This window comes from Fundulus heteroclitus, chromosome 16 (assembly GCF_011125445.2).
Source record: "Fundulus heteroclitus isolate FHET01 chromosome 16, MU-UCD_Fhet_4.1, whole genome shotgun sequence".
NCBI lineage: Eukaryota > Metazoa > Chordata > Actinopteri > Cyprinodontiformes > Fundulidae > Fundulus > Fundulus heteroclitus.
Genome location: NC_046376.1, coordinates 30,773,017 through 30,799,018, shown reverse-complemented (window position 1 = coordinate 30,799,018; position 26,002 = coordinate 30,773,017). Strand labels below are relative to the sequence as shown.

The following is a 26,002-nucleotide window of genomic DNA, read 5'->3' as shown; positions in this document are numbered from 1 at the left end:
TCTTGGTGGCACTAACAGCTCATTTCACTGGAACCGAGGGGCCAAACATAACTCCTGAAAAACAGCCCCACAACACACAGGAAGTGGGCCCACACCTTTCATAAAACTTTTGTTTCATGGTTCCACAGAATGTGGTTCCAAACATCATAGAGATCATCAAGATGTTTTTTGGGGAAATGTGGGATGGGACTTTGTTCTCCTTTTGGTTTGTAATGGATTTTATCTGGAACTTCCCATGGATGTTATGTTGCCCTGTCTCTTCCTGGTTAACCATGAATTCTGACCTTAACAGTGGGAAATGAGGCCTTCAGTGCAGTAGTGCACTGTTCTGGGTTCCTTTGTGACCTCTTGGATGAGCCGTTAATTTGCTCTTGGAGTAATTTTGGTAGGCCAGGAGGTCCTACCACTATTCATTATTTTTTCCATGTGTGGATAAAGGCTCTCTCTGTGGTTCAGGGATTTCTATAGATTGAGGCATAATGTGTTGATTTTTGCGATCTTTTATCCTACTTAATCAATTTTCACATTCAGCCAAGTCGTTTTGACAAAATCTTTCCCTTAATAAATGACATGATTTCAGGAAAAATCCATTAGAATTGCCTGAAAGGTCATCAATGAACAACCATTTGCAATGGAAGGTGTTCACTGCTTTGGACATTTGAATTTTTGCTCCTAATATGTGCTTCTCTTTGTACTCCCTCAGTCAAACTCCTCCTCCTCTCTCATTTCCCCTCCTTTCTCCTTCCCTGCTCCTCCTTCCTGTTGCCATCTGTGTTTGGAGACGTTTCCAAAGCCTTTTATACCTCTCCTTACTATTTCTCTCTCCACTGTGTCACACCATGCCCTAAGCCCTCCCACTGGCTCTTTAAATAATGTCTTTACATCCACCTTACTCCTGCTGACCGTAATCAGTTTGTTTTGGTACATTTTCCTCACAAGTGGAGCGCAGCTGAGATTGGAGAGTATCTTTTGGCCTGCTTTAGGAAGTGAAGCGTATGCGACTGATTGTGGTTGTAGGTTTAGTAAATGAGGGGGGGCGTGTGTAGAGTTGGGACCGGCGTCCTCACAGCTATAGCCAGGACTTGGATCATCAGTCAGACTTTTCCTCTGGGCAGCACCACAGGTGAGTCTGAGACTTCATTTCATATTGACTCGGAACATGACTGAGGACAGAAAGCTTCACTATGATTGCTACAATTACAGATTAAAACCTTTCAGAGCTACCTAAATAGCAGCTACTCAGATACAAATAGAGAGAACTTCAACATTATAAAGAGGATAATATGATTCAATGGCCATTTATTACAAGTTTGCTCTTGCCGTTTATAGTTTATTTTTGCAATGTTTTATCTTCATGCATGAGTAGATATATTACCGGCGACTTGAAAAAAGGCCTGTTTAGACTGATTTCTAAATATCATTTATAAAAATTAAAAAACACTGTTGGAGCAAAGGTTTGTTTTTTCTTTTCACTAAATTGAACAAACTACATTAGAAATCAAGCATACACGTTATGGCCTTGAGGACCTCAGTTTTAGTATTCTAAAGTGACATTTAGCAGATAGTTTTTTTTATCTTTTTACTAACATTTTAAAAATGGTTTTAAAGAGTTTGGAGCTTTTTAGATTTTTCTACAAGTAATAAATGAATGTGTTGGAATTTTCTTTTTTTATATAATTTCTGTTTAGGGTGATCTAGTCTTTGGTTAACTAACGTTTGTGATTGTATGACGTGTTGAAGAGCCTGGTTTAATGTAATGGTAACTATAGGTTGTTGCCAGAAGCTGATTCCACAATGCCACCGCTGCCAAAGTTTGGATGGTTGCTTTTCTGCTTTGTTTTCCTCTGGGAAGGACTGAAAGGTAAGAATCATGAGCCTGATGGGACATTCTCCTGGTTAAATGCCTTTAATCAGAGCGGTAGAGAAATTGGTGGATTTAGGGCAAAGCATCGGTTCATACAAAAGAAAATATGCTGCCAGAAACTAAATGTCACATTTTAATTTACAGAACATTAAACATGCAGTATATTGTGAAAGCATTCATGGCTCTTAAATTTTACTTTTTGTGATGTTACAACCACAAATGTAAAGCGGGGTCTGGGGCAGTTTGGAGGACCGCACCTAACGGCTTGCGCTCATGTAGTAGCGGCCGACTGGCTGCGTTCCTGGCAACGCAAGGCCTCAGTCAATCGTTCCCCCAAAATGTTTGTTAAGTGTATGTGATGGACGGTTGTACTGGAACTGAATTTTCGATTGCAATGCAAATTGCAGTTGACTAATAAAATTGATTGATTGATTGATTGATTGATTGATTGATTGATTGATTGATTGATTGATTGATTGATTGATTGATTGATTGATGACTGGAAAAGCGCTATATAAGTTCAGTCCATTTACCTAACACCCATGTTTAACTGGACTTACATTCCCATCAACTTCAACCAGCTTCACATCCCCTGTGGAAGCAAAGCTTCCCCACAGCATGATACTGCCACCACCATTGGGGATGGTTAGTTCAGCGTGATTTGCAATGTTAGTCTTCCCCTGCATTAAGGTCAAAAAGTTCCTCACATGACCAGAACCCTTCTTCATGTTTGCTTTGTCCCTTGCAGCAAACTGCCAGATGGGCTTACTATGGCTTTCCTTCAAATTTTGTCTTACCATGTTTCCATAAAGGAAAGCAAACAGACTCTCCCGACTGAGCAAAAAAACTCTGCAGCTCTTCCATAGTTATAACAAGCTTCTTACCTGCTTCTCTGATTATGCTCTCTTTTGCCTTTTGTCAGATTAGGGGGACAGCAAACAATAAGGTAGGTGTGCTGTTGTGCTTTACCTTTGGTGGCAAATTAATGTCAAAATTCTCTCTGGAGGAAATGGATTGAACAGAGCTCTGTGAGACGTTCAAAGCTTTTGTTTTATGTTGTTTTATACCCTAACCCTGCACTCATGTGGACTCTGAGGGCAGTTGATTACACCGAGTCATCTTCAGGATATAACAAAAAGTGGTCTAATACAAACACATGGCACACTATTAAGACCATGTATAATTTTCCTTTACAATTATGCGCAACTGTTTGTACCAAATACAACAAAGAACAAAAAAAACAACCCTGAATTAAATGTTTGTTTCTGGTTGTAAAGTGACTTCACATTTTTAAAAGATCAGCAGGCATGAGCACTTTTGCATGGGACAGTAACTGAGAATTTTGTTCATTTGTCTGGATCCTAATGTTTAAGGTATTACTCTATACTGTTCTCCCTCAGCTCAAGGTGCAGAGGTGCAATGTTCTCCAGCTGATCCGGTGGGGAAGCAGCATCCTGTCAGCGGCCTGCTGAAGAGGGTTCAGGTGGGCCGTGGCTGTGCTGCAAGGCAGCAGGGGAACAAGGAAACTCATGTCATTGCTTTGCAAAGAGCAACCAACAGCCCTGGGAACACAGTAACTATTGAACATTTACTTTGAAAAGAAGTTTCTTTTAACAGGACGAGGAATACTGCCCTTACTTTTAACAGTGTCTGAGCCTGAGGTGCTGTGACATATCCCCGTTTGCTAATGATCTGAATATTTCATAATTCAAATGTTCTGAGGATTTTATTAAGTCACATTAAACAATACTATCTTATCCTACTAAGAAAGTCTCCCCTTTGTGTCCTAGCTAGAACATCATGAATAATATCTCAGGTTTCTACATAGATGGCCAATTAATATTATTACAAACTATTTTGGTAAAGGAACCAGTACGCGCGTAGTTGACTCTTACTCCATCCCATGAAACTGCAGTTATATTGAGGAAAATCTACAATTGTGTGGAAAAGTAATTTGTGAAACATAATGCGGGCAAAAAAAAGTGTTGGTATTTTACTGTGTGAATAGGTTTAGTCAGAATTTCCTAACAGCCTTAAATTGTTTCTGGTATACAAATTTTGTCTTTTAAATGTGTATTTACACTGAGAATAAATTCACCACAAGGAAACTACATTTACATTTTGGCCTTTTGAAGCCTGTTGGCGTTTTTTTTTTCTTTTCTTTTTTAGGGGTACCAGAATAAAGGGGGCTAAATCCACCAATAAAGTTTGATGTTGCTACTTGACAGAATGTGAAAAAGTTCAAGGGGTATTAAAGACTTTTGCAAGGCTATGTAAGTACATTAAAGAGCATTTTTGCTAATGTTTTAGCCCTTTCCCCCCCCTCCTGCCTGCAGGTGACGGTGTTCCTGAAGCCTTCCCATCTGTCCACCGCTCCTCTCAGGGCCCTCCACCTGGTGCTCAGCTCCATACGTCCCATCACCTGGTGGCTGAAGGCTGAGCTGCTGCCCCCCAATCTCCCAGTACTTGTGCAGGTGGGTGGAAGTGCGTAGGGAGAGAGGGCTATGGTTGTGACCAATTCATTTAAAAGCCTTGTCTTTAAATGATCTGCCAGGTGTCCCCAAACTCCAGTGTCCAGTCGCAGACTCTACGTTTGCGCGTTGAAACGGTTCATTCGTTACCGTTTCGCCTCCACGCGCTGCACCGCTGGGCTCTAAAGCAACATGGCAACCTCTCCTCGCTGATGCACACGAGGCAAGGCAATCGAGTCTATATCCAACTGGGAGAAGGTGAGCCACTGAAAAACCACACTGCATTGGGAAAAGTATCACGAGAGCCTTCCAAATCATTGAATGTAGGTGATCCAATCACTTCCATGGTCACAGATGTATAAAATCCAGCACCCGACCAATTAGACCAATCCTACAATGATTTGTAGAAGAAAGGGTTACTCTTAAAGAGCTCAGAGAAGTCCAGTGCTTTGCTGTGATGGTATTATGTCCATTTGTGAACTATTACCACGGCTAAACATTTCATGGTTCATTGTAGTTCTTGAGGAGTAGGACCCAGACAAAGGCCAAGAGGCAGGGAGGATTCTGATTATTGTCCATTTAGGTAAACGACCACATAGCAGCAATAGTTAAGAGAGCCTGGACACTTCATGCAGAAAAACCTGTGAGCACAACGGGAGCCTGATGGGGAAGGCTTTAACTAGGACTGCTTGAAAACAGGGAGCTAAATACTGCTAAGGCTGATCGCTGGATGCAGAACAGGTGAGTCTAATTAACGGACCGTGGCTACTGGGCAAGCTGAACCCTAAATGCACACAAAAAGAAACACAGGGATCAGTAAAGCAATACCTGACAGAACATGAATTAGCAACAAACCAATGTGGAATACAAAACGCAAGATCACAGAAACCTGACCAGCTGAACTTAATATTCCTTCATCTCTCAATGCTGATGGTGGAATTAGGAGACTGGGACCAACGTGAACTTGCATCACCAAGCATGAGGCAAAGTGCATGCAGTGACACAGCGGCACAGGACCTTTGAGCAGTGGGTCGATGTTATATTAAAAGTCATGCGAATGCCTAGCCTCGTGAGACCATCCTGATCTCGCGAGCTTTCAAGGTTTCACTCTCAGATCAGTCTGGCTACTCTCCGTTAAAGAAAATTTGGAGCCGTTCACCAAACGAACGTCCAATCAGCGTTGGCTTTGAGGCGGGCTGAAGTGTGACGCAACGAGAAGCGCAAAAGTTCAGTCTAAAGAACATGGCAGCTTCAGCCGATGAAACTAGCGTTAGCGTGGCTATCGAGCAAGTTTTATCGGAATTACAGAGTATTTCTTTGCTGAGCTAACGAGCCTTTACCTGCAGCAGCAAGAGTAGCTTGGCTTGTGGTTGTGTTTTAGCGACGACGAAGCATGTTGACGAGTACGTCATATGCTTCGTTGATCTGATTGGTTTATTTGGCCCGTCTATCACCAACATAGGCCAATCAGCTAACCAGTATTTTCGCCCCTTCCCAAAATTACTTCAACGGAAGGTTTCCAGATGGATATGCGAAGCAAATCTATCTGGCGGCGTCAGGTTAGCGAATGCCATGGATCACCAGTTATTTCCTCTCTCTGTTCTCAAAAGACTTGTCTGATGAAACGAGGGAGAGTTTTGAGAGACATTTTGTGAAATCAACTTACTTTTAAAATCTTCTCTTGTTTTGTCTCCATGTCATAGATCCATCCCTCCCTGCTGTGTGCCGCCTTCAGTCCTCATTCCTCTTTCCGAATTACATGACCTCGGACTTGCAGCCACAAAAGGTCAAGGGCTGTTCCCATTCCAGAGGGAGTGAGGCTAGCCCCGAAGTCCATGTGATCAAGCTCCATTCAGCAGGCTCTGGGCTTAGTGGGTGAGATAACGTAGCCTCTCGGGGGTCCAGATTTAAGATTGGACCGTGTTCTGTTCAACCAGCAGGAAAATAAATGACCAATGTTTTTCTTACGTTGTCTCTTTCAGTTCTCTGCAGGTGGAGGTGGTGGTTTCTCTTGTGCCGCCGGTGGCCGCTTCAGAACCACACACGGTTGTGCTGATTCTTAGCAGCCTGGTCCCAGTCAACTGGGTGATTACAGCTCCCGGCGTCTGGGGTCACATCTCTGTTCACGTGAGGCTCTCCTTTTAAGTAGCTGATTTCAAGTGGCCGCATTTTTCGCAGACAGAGCTCGTTAACTCAGCTGTTTTCCCTGATGCCTGCTCAGATAGAGAGATGGCTGCTAAATCAATGACTTGATGAAATCAACTCAGCTTCCTTAGATTTACAAATAATGCCTTTGGGGATCGTATGATAAAGTAACTTTGCCTGTGTTGTACAATGCATATGATTGAAAGGGAATCTGAATGTCACTAAATGACTGCTCTATGAACTAGACTGACTTGACTGAGATGTCATTTGTTGTAAATTGTCACTTTTTAAAACGTGCTAAAGAATGGGATATCTGACTCCGTGTGTGTTTAATAAGTGTCATTTCTTTCTATCCCAGGCCTTCCACGGTGTCTCTCCACCTTTTCCACCAGAGCCTGACCTAATCATCTCCAGCACACATGTATCGGACCTGTCTATTGTCTCTCATCCTCTTGCTTGGGCCACTGAGAGCGGCTACACCAATGTAAGGTCGTACACTGAGGCGGACCTGGCCAATCGCTTTGTGATCCAGCTGGCAGAAGGTGGGGCAGGTAGATCTCTTATATTACCCAGGGAATGTACTTGAACCTTATATATTCAATGCATATTTCTGACTCTTTCATGCAACAGTTTAAACCAGATCTATCCCCACATAAAACACTCAAACAAACATAAACCATGACAAAACCCAAATCATTACAGATATATATATATATGTATGTGTGTGTGTGTATATAAATAAAAAAATATATATATATATATATATATATATATATATATATATGTGTGTGTGTGTGTGTGTGTGTGTGTGTGTGGAGAGAGAGAGAGAGATGCTTTAAAGGGGACAAATAGTGCATAATCCACTTTTCAGGCCCTTAAATACATTTTGTTGTGGACTAGTAGTGTCTAGGAGGGCAGAAAATCTGATTGTAGTCTGGTCAGGAGCTTCAGACATATCTTTATATTCTGTTTGGCTTGTATCTTTCAAGCCATTCTGTTTTCTCTGCTATTATGTTTTGTGTGTGTGTGTGTTTTTTTTTGGTTTTTTTTACAATTACATCACAGTATTTGTTGCGTAACTGCTAAACAAGGTCATGGAGGTCCAGATAACCAGTTTCATAAATCCGCCACTTTGATTTCTCAGAGGGTTCCCCCGCTGATGGATGCTGAAGCTACAAGTGGATAAGTGAAAATGTTGTTCATTGCACCGTCCCTCAGCGTACTACAAAAATGGCCAAATAGGCTGGAGTGGAGCGCTCTGCGACCTGAGAAGTGTCTTCTATAGATTTGAAAAAGACAGCGCCAAAACGAGTTGCTCTCAAACACGCCTCAGAACAGGGATAAAAAGAGACAATGTAGCGATATTAATGAGGTATTCAGACCAAAGCATTGCAGTTCCATTTTATATAGACCACAACTTAGTGGTCTTTGTCATGATTTGTCTTGGATGAACCCGGACACAGCTCACACACACACAGAGCTAGTTTCCAAAGTTTATTGCAGAGCAGGTAGTGGATGGTGAAGCCAGAGTCAGTTACCAGACGGAGGTTGCAGGGGTGCAGGATACTGGCAGACGAGAACAGACCGGAGCAGACAGGAACAGAACCAGGAGACGAGCAGGGACGAGACAGGCATGGTGTTCTGGAGACTGCAAACGAACCGGTAACGAGGACAAACTGAAGGTGAGTCTTATAGTGGCGAGAGCAGGTGGAGCGAGTCCGTGGCTGATTGCAGTCCAGACAGGTGTTTCCAATCAGGCTGCACTGAGGAAAGGAGCCAGGAAGTGTTCTGAATGCAGCCTTCAGGCTGCATCATGACAGTACCCCCCCCTCAAGGTCGGCTTCCAGACGACCAATAAGCTCCTCGACTGGGCGGGAGGAGGGGGGTATCCGGACGGCGGGCAAAAACAAAACAAAAAAAAGGTCTGGAACCATATGGACGCAGGAACCTCACGGGCGCAGAAACTCAGGTGCGCAGGACCCCTTGTCGGCGCAGGAACCAAGCGGACGCGGGGAAGGCGTCGGAACCAATGAGCGCAGGATCCTCTGAACGCGCAGAAACCTTGAGAGCGCCGGAACCTTTGAGAGCGCCGGAACCAGAGGCGAACGTCGCAACACAGCGACCCAGGCGAGACGAATCCAGAGGCGAGGCGTCGCATCACAGCGACCCAGGCGAGACGAACCAGAGACGAGGCGTCGCATCACAGCGACCCAGGCGAGACGAACCAAGAGGCGGGGCATCGTGGACTACGATCCCGGCGAGACGAACCAGAAGCGAAGGCACCCACGGAGATCTGGGGCTGAAGTGAAGGCGAATCCAGAATTCTGCCAGCACCTGCACCAAGCTCTGTGTGTGACCGGGTTCATCCTTTGACCGGTTCGTTCTGTCATGATTTGTCTTGGATGAACCCGGACACAGCTCACACACACACAGAGCTAGTTTCCAAAGTTTATTGCAGAGCAGGTAGTGGATGGTGAAGCCAGAGTCAGTTACCAGACGGAGGTTGCAGGGGTGCAGGATACTGGCAGACGAGAACAGACCGGAGCAGACAGGAACAGAACCAGGAGACGAGCAGGGACGAGACAGGCATGGTGTTCTGGAGACTGCAAACGAACCGGTAACGAGGACAAACTGAAGGTGAGTCTTATAGTGGCGAGAGCAGGTGGAGCGAGTCCGTGGCTGATTGCAGTCCAGACAGGTGTTTCCAATCAGGCTGCACTGAGGAAAGGAGCCAGGAAGTGTTCTGAATGCAGCCTTCAGGCTGCATCATGACAGTCTTAATTTAAATGTGAAAAGGAAGAACTAAACAGCATAATAGGTCTCCTTTAAGGGAAGAACAATCTGTTGCGTCAGGATCAGCTTTTGTTTCTTTGAATGAAAGAGAACCAGATTCAATGTTCATAAAATTAGAGCTGCGTGTGTTATCGGTCTCGTTCATCACTTGCCTTAATGTCTTCTCTTTGTTTCCTTCAGGCCAAGAAAGATTACCTGTGGTGAGCTGCGAAGGTGGTCTCCTCAGCGTGACAGTGGACCAAGAAAAACTGGAGGTCTCCAAGCCTAGAAATTGATCAATTGATGGTTTACATTAGTTGTTCAGTAATGTGTAGAGTGGAAACAGTGACAGCAAGCTATTCGACATAGGTTTAATAACCCATCTCCGTTGCACAAATTCACAAATGAAGTATCAACACCCTACATTGGTCACTTTCAATTACTTCCTCTATAGCATGAGGCAGCTGGTTCTTGCAAAGGAAAATAATATACAACTGTGGGATGTTTCCAGCTCCAAACAGAATTTCTATCACCGCCATGCAAACAAAGAGGGACACTGAACAATTATAAGGTCTTTGTTCCTAGCATGTAATATACTACAGACCTTAGGTTTAACAGCTGTTAGCACTTGGGATACATAGCCATTGCCAGTAATGTGTTGCCCTCACATACATATACAGCTGAAACCAGATACATGAACTGACATCGAATCATACTACTTTAGGTCCATTAGGATTAACTTAAAGATTTCTATTTGCTAAATACAAAAATTAGAGCTTTCTTTAGAGTTTACTTTTCCAAATTCAGATGTTTAAAACTGCCTTCAATCCGTATCAGAGGTCAGACATGTTGGGTATCCCTCCACAAGCTTCTCACAGGAGCGGGCTGGAATTTGGCCTTTTCCACTGGAACTGGTGTAACTGTGTCAGGTTTTCTCGGTCACCTTGTTCACACATCTTTTCAGCTCTCAGTGACAACTTTTCAATGGAACTGAGATCAGGGCTTTGTGGTTTCCTCTTCAAAACACTCACTTTGGTGTGGTTAAGTCAATACGTAACTAATTTGATGTCATGCTCAGCCCAAGCTCCATCTTACTTGCTGATGTTTTGAGATGTTGCATCAATATTTCCACACCGTATTCATTCCCCTTGATGCCATCTGTTTAAGGAAGTGCACCAGTCCGTGCTGCAGCGAATTATCATCACGACAGGATGCTGCCAACCCCCGAGTAGCCCAGTTGGGATGGTGTTCTCAGGTTCAAAAGACTGCGCCTTTTTTTTTCTTCAATTGTAATAATGGTCGCCATGGACAAACACTGAGGACATGTCTCCAAAAATGAAATTCTTTTTGTTTGTGTGCTTTTGTAAGAACTGTAATCTGGATTTCTGTTGCTTTTGGGGTAATGACTTCTTCCTTTCCGAGTGGCCCTTCAGCCCAGGTTGGTTACGTGATCCGTTTCCCTCTGGATAATAACACACTCTCTCCACCTTCAGCCAGCATCTTCACAAGGTCTTTTGCGTTTGTTCTGGGGCCTGATTCACGCATCTATCATCAAAACACGTTGATCTCAGGAGCAGAAAACCCATCTCCTTTGAACTGATGATGGTTGGACATCCCTGTGCTCTATATATTTACATGTAATAGATTCTGTTTGATCAAATGCATGTAGGCATGCACCTCCATGCATCTGGAAATCGTACACAGGGCTAAAGCAGACTTCTTGGGGTCCTCGGGTCTTTTACTGACAATTTGTTCGATTTTTCCGTGATGTTAAGCGAGAAAGCAGTAGGTTTGAGGCGCTGCAGTCACAAGCGTGCTTCCAATCAATTTAAATATTGTGACTTAATCGACCAGAAACTTGCAAGGCAATGATTCATCATTGGGTTTTCCCTAAATTATATATAGCATTGTTAAAGTAGTCTATGGGAACATCTTAAAAGTCTCTCTATGATTATTCTGGCATTTAGAATATAGATAATATTTTGATTCATCTTAATTGTCCTCAACAGTTGCCTACCGAGCTGTGTCTCGGTGTAAATGTGTGCGCGTTAGTGAGAGCGATTGGGTTAGTGTTAAGCTCTAGTGTATAGTGCTTTGGCTGGTCAGTATGACTGGAAAAGCACTATATACTGTAAGTTCAGTCCATTTACCATTTACCATAAACATGGAAGGTCCAGTCAATGCATGTTAAACATTTTGGATTCATATGTGGCTGACTGGCAAAAGATAAAATTAAGTTGTTTTATTTACAGAAAGCATGTCTAGTGGTGCAGATCTTAATCATCAAATGGATTGACATCGGTTGTCTCCTTCAGAGCTTATCTTTGCCAGTTGCTGCCATGACTCTGCGGGATCAGAGATGCCAGGCTGTCTCTAATGGGAGCCATTTCCTGTTAGCACTTCCGCTGATCTTCTGCGGAACTGAGGGCGTGCTTCAGGAAGAGCCCAGAGGGGTGCTGTACAAAAACATGGTGAGTTTTTCTGACAGAGTGCTCAAGATGACAGAAGAAACCATCTCTTTATGTCCTAAATATAGCTATTTTGCAAAGAGGAAATGGCCAGATTTTTCAGTTTCTAGACGCGCAAATCTGGTACAGACATACCTGAAAGTCCTGGAGCAATAATTTAAAAAGTGTTGAAAAGAGTACAAGTGCATTCTCTACTTTTCGTGTTTTTATTTATAAAAAATTCAGAAAACAACTTTCTTTTTTATCCTCTTTACAATGAATGTTACCCTGTTCTTTGAATTCTCATTGAATTCCCATTGACATTGTAGTTACAACATGAAAGAAGATTACTTTTAAGGTGTATAAACACTTTTAGAGGACACTATAGATATGCATGGCGAGAGTATGGGCCAAAACGAGCTTCTGGAACATGCAAACAGATGATCATCTTAAATGACCCCTTTTAGTCAATTGCTGAATGTTTGATTGAGGATGTGTACACACTGTCCTTTTTAATTTTTATTTTTATTTCATATGCAGAGGCTAGTCTGCATATGAAAGGCAGAAAAGGTTCTGTTATCTCTTTGCTGACTTCGCTACAGACTACTTATGCAACGTTTACTCCATTTTCTAACACAAATAATAAATGATGGAAGATTTTGCTGAGATGTGTTTTCTATTGGTGTATTCTCTCTTGTTTGAATCAGAGGAATAAAACCATTTGATTGGAATTTCATTTTTGTTAATTTTACATGAAAGTGCAAAAAAAAAGCACTAAATGGTTTCTTTTATAGAGAAGTGGATTGAGACAAAGCATCAGTTGACCAATCACTAACACTTCATGTCATTTTACTTTACTGTCATTTGCTGCTTTGTGCCACTTACTGTTAGTTCATCAGAGCAACAGATAGCTTTAACAATGAATGAAACAAACACCAGCACTTTGAATCCTTCTAGGTTGTTTTATAAGCAGTGATTTACCTGCGTAAAAAGATATTAGACAGATGCTAGAGTGCCTGATGTGCTGTCTAATTTGTCCTTTGACCTTTTGTGACTCATGACCCATGTCATGCTAACCAGCAAGCAGCTGGGTTGAGGACTAAAGTGGATCTTAGCAAAAAGGCAAATAATAGGGAAGGAAATGATAGTTCACAGGCAAACAGCGGGGGGAAAAAACCCATAAATGATAAAAAGCCTAATGTCGAGCACACCTTTAGGCCGGAGACATACAATGTATGTTCCTTTCCTATGATCTTAATTGTGTTGGCTGCCATTGATGAATATATTATAGATATAGAACCTTAGCGAAAGTTGATGTCCAAAATAACCTTGCAATGTCTATATACCCTCTGTCTTTCTCTTTTGCTGTGTATTTATTCTGTTTTCTGTGTGATCAGTTGCTGCTGTGGAGGGACACGCCTCAGAGCGTTGCTGCACACGGAGACAACAGGAAGTCCAGACGCCCCCTCAGCATACATGTAACATCTCATACATTATCTTCTAAACAGTGCCTTGCAAAGATTTCCACACGTCTGGAACGCCACATTTTGAGACGTTATGACTACAATCTTTAATTTCTTTTATTAGAATTGTACACAATATACTGACACAAACTAGGATATCAATAAATAAAAGCTTTTCAAATTTCTCTACGACTTAAAATCTGGAAAAGTGGTGTGCATTTATTCTTAGACCCCCTTCAGCCAATACTAAGAGATGGCATGAATTTGCACGTTTTCAAACAGCAAGCACCATGCACTTATGCAGAATAAACACAAACAACTTCTGTCCAATATACTTTATTAACAAAACTTCCAGTCAAGAAACTCTTTAACAAGGCAAGTAACATTTAACAAAAATGATGAGTAAAAATGAAAAGAATAAGAAAATCTAATAAACTATGGGGAAAAAATAGGAAACGGCAACAAATAATAATAAAGCCTATACCAATAACCTTTAAAATGTTGCAGAGATATCACAGTTCAGTGTGAATATGTATGTTTAAGAACTAATGTTTATGAGGAATTAAAAATGAGGCCAAATTAGCATTAAAAGCTAACAAAGAACAACATTTGCCCAGTGTTGTAAAAAAAAAAAAAAAAGACAGCTCACCACAGAAAGCAGAAAGGAAAAGCAAATATTTTTTTTCAGTAAAACAATGTTTCAAAAATAATTTGCTGAATTAGAATCAATCAATAAAATTCTTGATAATTGATCCATAATCTTGTGGTAATTATCAGTCACAGTGACAGGATGAACGTGATGGACTACCATGGTAGCGGTTAACAAACAGACATAAGCTGTGTCTAATATTAGGGGCTGCATCACTCAAAGGACCTGGTCTATGTAGGCCAGGTCCTTCAGAGGCCGCAGAGACCGAGTAGGCTGGAAGTGGGCGGCTGTGAAAGTGGATGGTCTAGGCTTCACCAGCTGGTCCCGCCCTCATTGCAATACATCTGCTGTCTGTTGCCTTGTGACCATGACCATAAAAAATGGAGGCCAAACTTTACTTAATTTTGTTTTGTTTGTTTGTTTGTTTTTGTTTAATCCTTGAATAACCCCAGCAGCTGTATTGTGGTCACAGGCATGTTAAAGATGGGCGAATTATTCTTCTCCGAATATATTCACCAGCCCCCCACGGGATGTAACAGATTATTCTATTCTCTATATTAAGAAAATAAAATGAATTAACTAATTGATTTACTTCAATTAATTATCCCATCATGAAACTTAATTTTAAACTCAACCAAACCGATTTGCTCAGTAACAAATGAAACACTGAAATAAACCAAACATGGACAGTTAGATGTCACCTCACTGAATTATGTCTGTGTTTAAATTCTGCTCTAGCTTCATGTCCAGCTGCAGTTTGAAATTGAGGTGCCAGAAGTCAAGCGTTCTCTCCGGATATAGTTCAGTTTGTGTCGCAGAAAGTGTAATAAATCAAAGTTCAATCAATTTTTTGCAGCTCTTTTCCACCATTGACCAGCAATGACTCATGAGACAGGATGGACCACAAAGCATACACTGGACCCATTGCAGCCATTCAATTTGGACACAGTTATAGCCTCTAAATTTGGGGAACCAACTTCGGGGGTGATGATGTCACATCCAGGATTAGCGGCTCAGCTAACAACATAGAAAACAACATATGAAATTTAAGTTTTATTTAGGGCTGACAGAGTAAAGGGGGCTGCACACCACACTTATTAGATTTTTATTTCCAGAAATGTCAAAAAAACAACTTAATAATTCTTTCACTCCACAACAATGCCCTTCTTCGAGGTGTTCTATCCCATAGAAATATAAATCGGAAACATTAAACTTGAAAAAGTTTGAGGCCAATCAGTACTTTTCCAAGAAACAGTATCTCACCTGTCATTCTTTTCTCCTTCAGATAAGCTGCTTTCTCAGCAGCTCCTCAAAATCTGATGCTGCTGAGGATTATGTGACCCTTCCTCTGATCGGACGGTTCCCACGGGGAGTACGAAAGGCTCTAGAGTTGGTTCCAACTCTCAACCATCCACCAGCTCCCATACTCAGGTCTGGCCCTGCGCTTCATATGAGGCTTTTTGTCACTGACAGCTATGAGCAGACATGGACTGGGCCCTGTGTCATCACCGCTGACCACCGTGTCTTTGTCGAGGTGCTTGTTTGACCATCTTGACACAAATTATAATTCCAGATTATAAACAAATAAAAGTTTATTTGTTCTGATTCGGTTCCTAAACACCTATGCCATCACGGTTTATTTAATTGCAATCTGTTTCGCTGCAGATTTCTGCCAAAGCTGCCCTCGCAGATGTGGTGCGAGTCAAGTCATGTTTTGTATCGCCTCATTCGGACCCTAAAAAATCTCCCTTTTGGACTGTGATAAGCAATGGCTGCTCCTCAGACTCCTCTCTAAACCTCGGCATGAAGATAATAGGTGGCGAGGATGAAGACACTGAACGTGATGCCGAAGAGGAGGAAGAGGCTGAGGGTGACAGAAATGGTCACGTAGGAAGAGGATACTCTGTGATGGACCACGGCAAACCAGACATGGGAGATTTGGGAAAAATACAACTGCTGAGATTCAGCTTTGTCCTGCGACCAGTTTATAATGAGTCCATGCAGTTCGTCCACTGCAGCCTCCTCCTTTGTCTCTCTGAATCAGCAAGAGGAAAGCCCATAAAGGAAGCAGAAGGGACTAGCTGCCAGAGCGGCATACCGATCCCTCCACTCGTGTCAGGATCATCCAGAGATCAGGTAAAGGAGAACTACAAGGACAATGCGCAATATCACCAAAGGTCTACAGAATAAAGTCCTATATGTCAGTGGAATATTGCATTACTTATGTTGAAAATGTTAGCTAATTGGTCTGATTTCAGTGGATGACAGATATTTAGAAGCTATATGAACGAATACTGTAGACCAGAGAAATACAAATATCCAATAGCAGGAATCAGCTTTGATGACAAAGAACTGATCTGTTGCTGTCGTGACCTAACAGACTCTTTCCTGTATCGCCATGTCAGTGTGAGATCAGAAACCTCTCCAGACCCATGGTGGTCACCCGGCCTATGAGTTCGCTGGTGACCAAAACGGAACCGTCTGCTGGTCAAAGAACTGAGACACCGAGTCCACAAAGCACCAGTGAGTACCATCTATTAAATCACTTCACTCTACCACAATTCAACCCGTGTCATGCTCTGTCCGCAGGCTTTGTGTTGCAAGAAGGGCTGTTGACGGGGATCGTCTTCGCAGCTTTTTTGGTTGGAGTCGGTTTAATGGGGGGGCTGTGGTGCATCTACACGTACACAGGTAAACACGGCAAAGTCCTACCTGGAAGTAAGTAGCAAAGACACTGATCTGCTCCACTTGATTTCCTGCCCAGCTCATAGAATATATAACAGTGCTGTGAAAAAGAATCGCTGTATTGAAAGATTTCTTCTGTTTTTGCTTCCCCCCCCCCCCCCTCACACTTAAATGTGTCAGATCAGTAAGAAATTCACAAAGATAACCATCATTTTAAGCAAAATTCAGTTTTCAGAAACAAGCTGTCCAAACCAGTCTCGCCTTGTTTCAAAAGATAATGCCCCCCTTTATTTAATAACGAATTACCTGCGATTAACAAAGCGGAGTTTCATTGTATTAGTCACACAGAGCACTGAGCTGCAAAAGAAAGACATCACTGAGATCCTTACTGACAGCATGAAGTAGGCTAAAAGGTCTTGAGAAGCAACATACCATGCCGCACTCTAAAGAAATTCCAGAACAGATGAGAAACAAAGTTTACTGGCATCTATCCATCTGTAAAGGGTTATGAAGTCATGTCTAAGGTTCTAGGACTCCTCCAGAGAACCACGGTGAGAGCCATCATCCACAGATGGAGGAAACATGGAAACATGGAAAAGTGGCGAACCTCCCAAGAAGTGGCCAGCCTACCAGGATAACTTAACAGGATAACTTTGACGGTCCAAAAAAGCGCTATATAAGTTTGATGTATTATTATTGCTATTAACTCCAAGAGGGCATGAACGAGTCATCCAGGAAGACAAAAAAGAACCCGGAGCCAGATCCAAAGAGCCAGATCCAAAGCTCTTCAGGACTCACGTGCCTCAGTTTTGTGTTCATGATTCAAAAAAACTGTGCAAAAATTTTGTCCACACACACACAACTTTATAAACAGAGATTTTGCTATAAATATCTTGATTATCCAAAAGAATTGAGAAGATTTTCTGGCCACTTGGGAGAGAAACAAAAGCTTTCTGGAAGCTGTGCGTCCGAGCCTAAATTAACAGTTGTTCTGAAGAAGATCAGAACTGCTGCAGTCAAACATGGTGGTGGTTGTGAGGTGGTCTGGGGCTTATTTACTGCTTCAGGGCCTGAACAACCTGTCATAAAAAGGAACCATGAACTCTACCCTCTATCAAGCCCTGATGGAGAAAGACTGGTCGTTAGTTTCCGAGCTTAAGCTCAAGTGCACTTGTGTTGTTTAGCAGGACAATAATTGAATTGATACCAACAAATAAAAAAAACTAAAAAAAAAACACAAAGTCCAGATTTATATCTGATTTATATGCTGTGACATTAACTTAAATACCCTTTGTATTTACAAAAAAAAAAACCTCCATTGTAGCAAAGGTAAAACAGACAATCCCTCACGGTGATGAAATCATCCTTTGACTATCATTCAAATTAGTATTACCTCAAATATTTAAATCAGAGGAAAAAAAATCTAAAAAGATAAGGGGGCAAATACTTTTCACAGCTAATGCGCAATATTAAAATAGAATTCATAACCAAAAAAAGATGCTTAACAGATAATGGGTGTCAGCAATTTGCTGCAGCAAAGCAAATGAAGGTGATGAATTACATATTTGGCAGTTTTTCAATATTGTTGTACGATACACATGAAGGTATTAATATATTTCACTTTAGAGAGAAACTATTTTGCGTCTGTTTCTGTGTCTAAGTGAAGATATGCAGCGGTTTGCCGTAGGCATGATCGGCACTTTCAGTTTACGACCACAGAAATGAAACTATGTCACCCTGCGTCTCAGAACAGACAGCACGGTCTTAACAGTAAACAACAAAAAGCGCACACCCTCAGTAGCGGGGCCGACGCTGATTTAATCTGGCACACAGAGTTCGTGTGTGAACACCACTCGCAGGCTAGCTACGACCAAATCACGGGAATTTAAGACATGAGAGTGTGCTCTAGTGCGCTGAGAGGACTTCCTGTGTCATCATAAAATCGTAGCGTGTGTTGTTTTCGTTTTCGTCTTTTTAGGGGGACGCGCAGAGTCCTTTAGGGATGGCGATCTAACCAATCAGCCTGGTGAGGGCTGCAACATCAGGACTCCGCCTGTCCTGTCTGATCAGTCCTCCAGCTCGGTTTAGAGGTAGGACATGACGACTGAGTAATTAGAAAACCAATCACCAACTGTGTTACATTCTCAGAATCTAGAACAAATAAACGAACTACGCTCTGCACAAGCTTGAAATCTGATTAATATAATATTTTAACCTGACAATCGAGGTTCCAAAAGTATCAGTGGACCGTATTTATTGCTTGACAGTTTTCAGCTAAATTTTATTCAGGGTCAAAATGTTGCAGTTTTGAAATGACCTTTCAGTCTGAACGCCTGTGTGGGGTTTACTGCAAAGGTAATCCTGAAAGATGGGGGAAAACATGACAAATCACATGACTGCATTTAAACTCCTATATCCTGGCCTTAACTTTGGACACATGAATGTGTCCTCTAATGTGCCGTTATTTGCCATATGCTGTATGTGCTCGTATGTGTACATTTTTAGACAAAGAAAAGCTAAAATCTGCATTTTAGAAATACTTTAAAGGAACTTACCACTTGAGTTCCACTTTTGATTTTTAATATTCATATTTGTACTACAGAACCTTTTCTGTCACTCTGAATATCTGTGTTACCCAGGGATCAGCCCATGGTCCCCTTAAGTTTACATTTTTACACATTTTACACTTTTTTTATATTATATAAAAGTGAGAAACCCACACATAACAGCCTTGCAAATCTCACAACATACATCTCAGACATTATATCAGTTTGTTTACTGTACGTTTAAAGAATGATTAAGGGGGGTTTCCTGACTGTACCCTGTTTAACATCTTTGTAATGTTTGCTTTGTTTTACTTTTATTTTATTTTGTTCAGAGCACATTTTTAGCATGTTAGGAATAAAGTCGATCGTATCCTAAAATAAACCGCGTGACAGATATTTCAGAATATCAGCTAAATAAATGCATGGATATTAGATTGGGTAAAGTATTTAATGCTTTTATGTTGTATTTGTGTTGTCAAAGTTTAGCTGAGCCCATCTTTTTTTTTTATATGACACATGAAACCTACCAAACAATGCCAACACAATGCTAATAATAGCTAATCAATTTAGTCAGAAGTCAATCTACCACTTTGCCCTCTTTTTATACTAAAGACATTAGAACTGCACACCATCTGGCGGGAGCAGACTGAACCTAAATTCGAAGTTGTGCATTTAAAATAAACTGCAGCGGTTAAATGCTCCGTCGCTTCCAGAACATTTATCAGCATTAGGCAAAGCACCTGCAGGTTTTCACCTCTGATGTCCCAGATAAGTCTGAACAGTATTCTTTTTATCTCCTTCTCAGGATTTCCTCCTGCAAATCTGAGAGTGGAGAAGTGGGACACGGGTTGCAACAGCTTCTGCGTGTTTTTCTTTTTTTTGTGTGTGTGTGTGAGAACGCAGCTGCTTTCTTCCGCGTGCAGAGCCGTTTCTTGCACCTCTAAGCGAGTGGCATTTTCGCGTGCAGCGGAGAAGAGCGAGGCCCGTAAACATGTGAATACAGTAGATGTGTATCGTGCGCAGCATTCCGCAAAGCGCCTCACGTTTGATTCAGAGTGAAAAGTCACTAGTTTTGACGGCGGGGACCACCCAACACCCGAGTCATCTCTGAAGCGGCGGCCCGTCGGCACATGAAGAGACCTGCATCTTGAGTGGCCTAAAAATGTTGCTGGTGACTCAAACGAAGAACGCACCATCACTGTTGGGGTTGCGTGGTAAAAGAGGCGCATCGGATACTCTGGAGCTGAGATACTCCGTGATGAGCCCATTTGTTCAGCTCAGAGCCCAGCCTGCTTCAGTGTGAAGAGAAATGTTAATGTGCTTTGTCGAAGATGAATGCTGTAATCTGTAATGCTGGATGTTGCGTTATTGTATTTGCTTAAAGCATAAATAAATAAATAAATAAATAGCTTTTGGGCCTCTCAAGGGCAGGAGAGCAGAATCTGGGGGTTTCATTTTGCATTTTGAAGCCATCAGAAGATTTTGCATTTAGTGAGGTCTTTCCAAGACACCGCTTTAACATCATACAGGCATTAATACAAAAGCTGATTTTTTTTTTATTAATATTTTAAGGTATCCAATTTCTGTTTACCTGAACCATTTCTGTTACTTTGAATACCTTTTCCCTCTCAGCAGCGTCATTTTGTACCCCAGGTATCTGTCCTAGGCTACTTTTCGTAATATATTCACACTTTTCTTTATAGCCTACTTTAAAAAAATATTCTCAAAGGGATGGGGATGTTGAATCCTGAATGCCACAATGGCTTTCCATCTAACAAATGCGTAGTTTCATATTAGGTGGCCATTTTCTGATTTCTGAAGTGAGGTTCAATTAAAAATGAGTTAATAGCGAGCTTGACATTTTACCCAGTCTACGTTACTTAAATGGGGAATGGAGGAGATGCAGTGTCATTAGCTTGGACCTCTGCGACCAACTAATCGTTATTTATACTAAACGAAGACACAAAAAAAGTGACCCTCTGCAGGGAGGAAATTAACTTTAGAGTATTTTAACAGAAGCTCGTTTCAAATATCCTGAAATGTTTCCCCTAAATAGTGGATGTTAGCCTCACCTGACGACTATTCCACATGTCGTGCAATAACAGTGGCAGGATTTAGGCTGAAAAGCTGTTTTATGCTTGGTGATGGTATGGGGAAGTGCAACTATTTCTATTTATGTACTTTTCTGATTACATTTTTTTTTTTTACTGTTGAATATTTCACACCACGGTTACTGACTGTGCATTTTATGGATGACTCATCACTGTCAGAAGGGTGCTTCAGTGAAGCAATTATGTAATAGTTTGACTTACTCTGAAGATTACTGAAAACGATAGTTTAAAAAGGGCCGCCCTTGGTAGATTAAGAAATAACCCAATAATCATTACAGAACGAGTTCAATTTTAGGATTGATGAAAGATAGAATAATGGTTCAAATCAAATCAGTCTTTATTTCATGTAATGAAAAGACACATGCTGCGTATTTCTTTAAACATTGTACAAAGGATTTAAAGGTTATTTACAGAAGGTTCCACTTCTCCCCTTGTTGCCATGGTTCCTCGGCGTGCTCAGCTCTGGGCGTACGCTTCTCCATAGCCACACTGTGTCTCTTGGTGGCGCTGCAGGTCCACTCTGCGCTGGAAAGTGTGCTGACAGCGGGAGCAGCTGAAAGGCCGGTAGCTGCTGTGCTTTCGGCTGTGGGTGATGAGGTTGGAGCTCTGGCTGAATCCTTTACCGCACACCTTGCACACGTGCGGTTTCTCACCTGAGCAGGGAGGAGAAATGAGGCGGGCCGTTATGTTTCACGCTCAGGTTCAAGCGGCCGTCGGGCGACGCGCGTTCCCCGGCGTCCTCCTCACCTGTGTGTATGAAGGTGTGCTTTTTCATGTCAGACTTCTGGTGAAACCTTTTGCCACAGTACTGGCAGGGGTATGGCCGCGTGTCAGAGTGGATGAGGAGGTGAGTGGACAGGGTGGACGAGCGCTTGAAGACCTTCCCGCACACCTTGCAGCCAAAGCTCCGCTCCTGAACACAAAGCCAAAGGTCACGACTAGTCCCCGTTGGACCTGGATTGAATTTATTTATTTTTTAAATGCTTAATAGGTACATACCTTTGCTCTGCTGTAGCTGCCAGCTGTTCGGAAACCAAAGGGCCCGGGGGACATGTCTGTAGCAGTGAGTGATCTGGTCAAAGGGAAAGAGAGGGCGTTGTACACTTGATCCTGCAGGTGACCTCCTGACAACAGGACTTCTGAAACAGACTGAGGAGAGGGCGAGCAGAAGAATGACATAAATTCATATCGGGCTGAGCGATCAGCAGTTTCCTAGAGGATTCATTTGGTCCTGAAATGAGTGAGATACAAGCTCATGGAATCACAGGGATGAAAATGATGTTAAAAGGTCTTTTAGGACACTTCTGCAAATAGAAATGAGAATTTTCGTTTCAAGTACAAAAACCAGGGAAATCTATCAATTATATATATTTCTCCTTTTCAAATAAAGATATTTTTATTTAATCAGTGATGGTTGTTGAATAAATGGTACCCTCCCTTCTGCGACGGATCTATTTTTGGTAGAAAACTAAAATTCCCCCGTTTATTTTACAATGACCGTTTCACAAATTCTGTTTTAAAGAATCTATAAACAATATTCAGCGAGTGCTGAATAATCCAGGGTGGGATTGATCAGTTCATTCATTTTAGAGTTCGATCTAGAGAGGATTTACGATTCCAGGTTGGTTAAAAAAGTGAAATAACTAGAAGTAAGAAGGAAGCAGAGAATTAAGATGCTGATTTCAGCTCGTCAGTGCAAGGCTACATTTTCACACTGTTTGCAGCACATTTGCTCAACACAGGGGAGTGCCCAGTTCCCATTGACCGGACATGCAAATGAGCAATCGAAAGCTCGTCAGCGGTGTGGCTGGCCGCTCACTTTTCCCCTTAAAGCTTGTGCAACACTCTGATGACAGGGCCTCCTTGGTGGTTACCTATTTCTCCCATTAAAAAAAAAGGAAAAAAGTGAACTCTTATTCATGTTTGTTTGGCGTTCATGAGTGGCTCCAGACAGGGGCATTAGGGGCCAGTGGCCCCGTAGAACTGGCCATGCCCCTGTACGGAAGATATAATATTAAATCAATATCCAATGATGATATGTTTCTAGTTCCTTGGACTAACTTCATGTTTTACCTTTACAGTGTTATTTTTTTACAAAATATTAAGGTGTTGCACTTTTAGCCTCTGGTCTATTGAGATAGTTTTCACCTGCTAGATCAGGGGTCTGTAACCTTCAGTTTCAGAGCAACAAGTTTGTCTGTGGTTCACTTAATATATTAAACAATTAAATATTGTCATGTTGTTGTTGTTTTTTGTTTTGTTTTTTTGTTTGGGGGGGGGGGGGGCCACTCCTTTGTTTGTGCCCCCATGAAAAAGCACTGGGCCAATGGTAAATTTGGAATAAAATGTGAACAACGCACACAACAAAAGCAGGTTAAGTCACCGATAAAGTTAGCATTGATAGAAAAAATCCCATCTAAAATATAGTTATGGTCACTAAACCGTTTTACTTCAATGACAAAAGCGAGAATAAAAACTTTGTCCATGTTCTCACCTTTTTACAGAGTGGACAATCTCTGACGGACAATTTAGTGTCAGTGTGCGATGTGTGGTTGAGCAACAAAAAGACGAGCCGCTCCAGTTCTCTCTCTCTGTCGGATTGTTGCTGGTCTGATGACCATGGGGAGACCGACGGAGGACTGTCTCTTTCCTCCACAGGGGCTTTAATCAAAAATATTGAAAGCATTAGGACTTCTAAACCAGTAAGTTGCACAAACTTTTCAGCTGCCAACCAACATAGCAGTGGAAGACAAACACCAACCATCTACGAGCATTTCTACTGAGTCAAGTAAACATTAGTATAGTGACACATCAACAGTAGGTATATCATTAGTAAGTACAGCTTTTCATCTTTTTTAACATGCAAGTTACAATTTTTGCTATTTAGCGAACCTTTGGCTAATATGTAACCCTTTGTAGGTCTTGACCCCAATTTTAGGAGCCATCTGTCTAAATTATGCTTTGAAGGTATTAAGTGTTTAATTAATATTAAATTATGTTACATTTTGCTGTTTTCTTGGCAATTAGTGTAATAATGTCAGTTAATACAAAAATGATCCTAACAATAATCATAAATAAAGAAATGGTTTCATACCTGAAGGCCAGACCTGGTCTTTTGGGGTTTTGTAGGAGCAGTCTGCCAATCCATCCACTGGTGAGCACGGATCACTCAGAAGGTCTCTGATCCCTGGGGATAATGTTTGCGGCGCATCCTCTGGATGCCCAATCCCAGCCTGCTCAGCATCTGTTTGAGCCTGCTGTCTGAAGTAGTCCCTGGGTGGGCTAAAGGGATGTGTCCGTTTGGTCTTGACGAGGAACGAGCGCGGCATCGCAGAGGTAGGCGTCTGAAGGAGTCAAACTGTTGCGCTATAAATCTGCAGGAGTCTGAGAAGCCAACTCTTTCATGCCACTTTTAGAGCCCCGCGCACACTCAGATGTCGCACACCTGTTGGTTCATCTTCAGTTACAATGCCAAAGCTTGAGGTTTCCTTAACAAATACAGCCTGCCACCTGCACAAAGGTTTTGAGGGCTTTCACTAAGGATAACCCTGCTGCGCTGGGAGGCAGCTTCGAAACTGATTCCGTCGCTGCTTTTACGTAAACAGCCTGTGCACACATATTCAGAGAAAAAGCAAAGAGGTTCAGGTTATTAAAATAAATAGGATCCCCTTAATCTTAAAATCAGCCTTTTGCAATTTGTTTTCAACATATAATGCCAGTGTCAAAAAAGGTCCTCTCTATGTTTCACATAAATGCATTTTTGTCAACGAGTATTAAAGCGGAGAAGTGGGAAGACAAGAGATTACTTGTAAAAAACTGCATTTTAGACTATTAAACTTTATCTTGCAAATTTGTTGTTCATTATTTTAAATATTCTAATAAGCCCATGAAATAACATCGTGATATAATTACAGCTCCCAATCTGGTAAATCTGCTGTGTATCATTCAGTCTGGCTTTTCTCAAACGTTTTAGACCAGCAGATGATTGTTGCGGGAGCAAATCACAAATCATTGGGAATTTTAAAATATCTAGGCCCCTTTATCATATGACAGCAAGCAAGAAATGCTTGATCTTACCTCAGTATTGCGGAGCTGAATGTTGACTGTTCCTTGAGACCTCATCGCTCGCAACATCCTCATTTCTTTTTCTCACACCCATCAACCGATGACATGTCGCAGAGAGATTTGATTTGATTTCAAAAAGGCTGCTGAGGATTGTTTTACTGTAGGTGAAGGAAGTGAAACCATCTAAGAAGGAGTTAGAAGAATAAAGAATTAACAGTTCCTATTCAACACCTCAGAAGCAAGATATCCTTTTCTATTGTTTATCTCTTCTGACACTATGTTGCCAAAGAGTCGACAACAGAGCAGAAGCTTCGTCTTTCTACAAACCTTTTGATGACTGTAAAAATGGTTGAGCCAAGCCCTCGAAGAGTGAGGATGATTGTAAAAGCAAGATGTTGTTTTTTTTTTATGTGGGACCAGTTTGCCATTGATGGATTCATGATTCATTGACTGTTCACGTGGGTGAACTTACACACTAAGCATTGTTTGGAAAGTTGAAATATCTCATCGTTCTCATGTGAACACATGAACCTTCACAGTCACAGGTGGGATATCTTTAGAGCTGTCAAATGCAATCTGTGGAAATACCCTTTTTGTTTACCCATCTGGAAGTTTTCTTTGCCACATGTGAGTCACCTTTGAGGCTATACCTCTTCTCAGGGGCAAGAACGTTCAGCTGACCTTAATTAGGGAGGGGGACAGACTGAGAATTGGTTCATATTTTTGCTCTACTTATTGCCATGATGATAAAAGTGATGATCCAACGTATTAAAACATTTAATAT

General features: G+C 41.8%; 2 protein-coding genes across 2 annotated transcripts; one reads left to right on the top strand and one right to left on the bottom strand.

The window, feature by feature from the left end:
* The first annotated feature begins 777 nt into the window (after positions 1-777).
* On the top strand, positions 778-20,483 carry engl (endoglin, like). Its single transcript, XM_036148066.1, has 15 exons — positions 778-1,123; positions 3,265-3,437; positions 4,201-4,338; positions 4,419-4,593; positions 6,039-6,210; positions 6,318-6,462; positions 6,839-7,031; positions 9,454-9,527; positions 11,568-11,723; positions 13,097-13,177; positions 15,097-15,345; positions 15,477-15,947; positions 16,217-16,502; positions 18,475-18,586; positions 19,848-20,483. The coding sequence occupies exons 1-14, from the start codon at positions 1,027-1,029 to the stop codon at positions 18,582-18,584; spliced, it is 2,520 nt and encodes an 839-aa protein (XP_036003959.1). The 5' UTR covers positions 778-1,026; the 3' UTR covers positions 18,585-18,586; positions 19,848-20,483.
* A 989-nt stretch (positions 20,484-21,472) lies between these two features.
* Positions 21,473-25,427, bottom strand: LOC105929947 (zinc finger protein Gfi-1b). Its single transcript, XM_012867896.3, has 6 exons — positions 25,231-25,427; positions 24,248-24,759; positions 23,648-23,814; positions 22,153-22,302; positions 21,901-22,066; positions 21,473-21,806 (listed from the first exon to the last, which is right to left on the bottom strand). The coding sequence occupies exons 2-6, from the start codon at positions 24,480-24,482 to the stop codon at positions 21,610-21,612; spliced, it is 915 nt and encodes a 304-aa protein (XP_012723350.2). The 5' UTR covers positions 24,483-24,759; positions 25,231-25,427; the 3' UTR covers positions 21,473-21,609.
* Between the last annotated feature and the right edge of the window lie 575 nt (positions 25,428-26,002).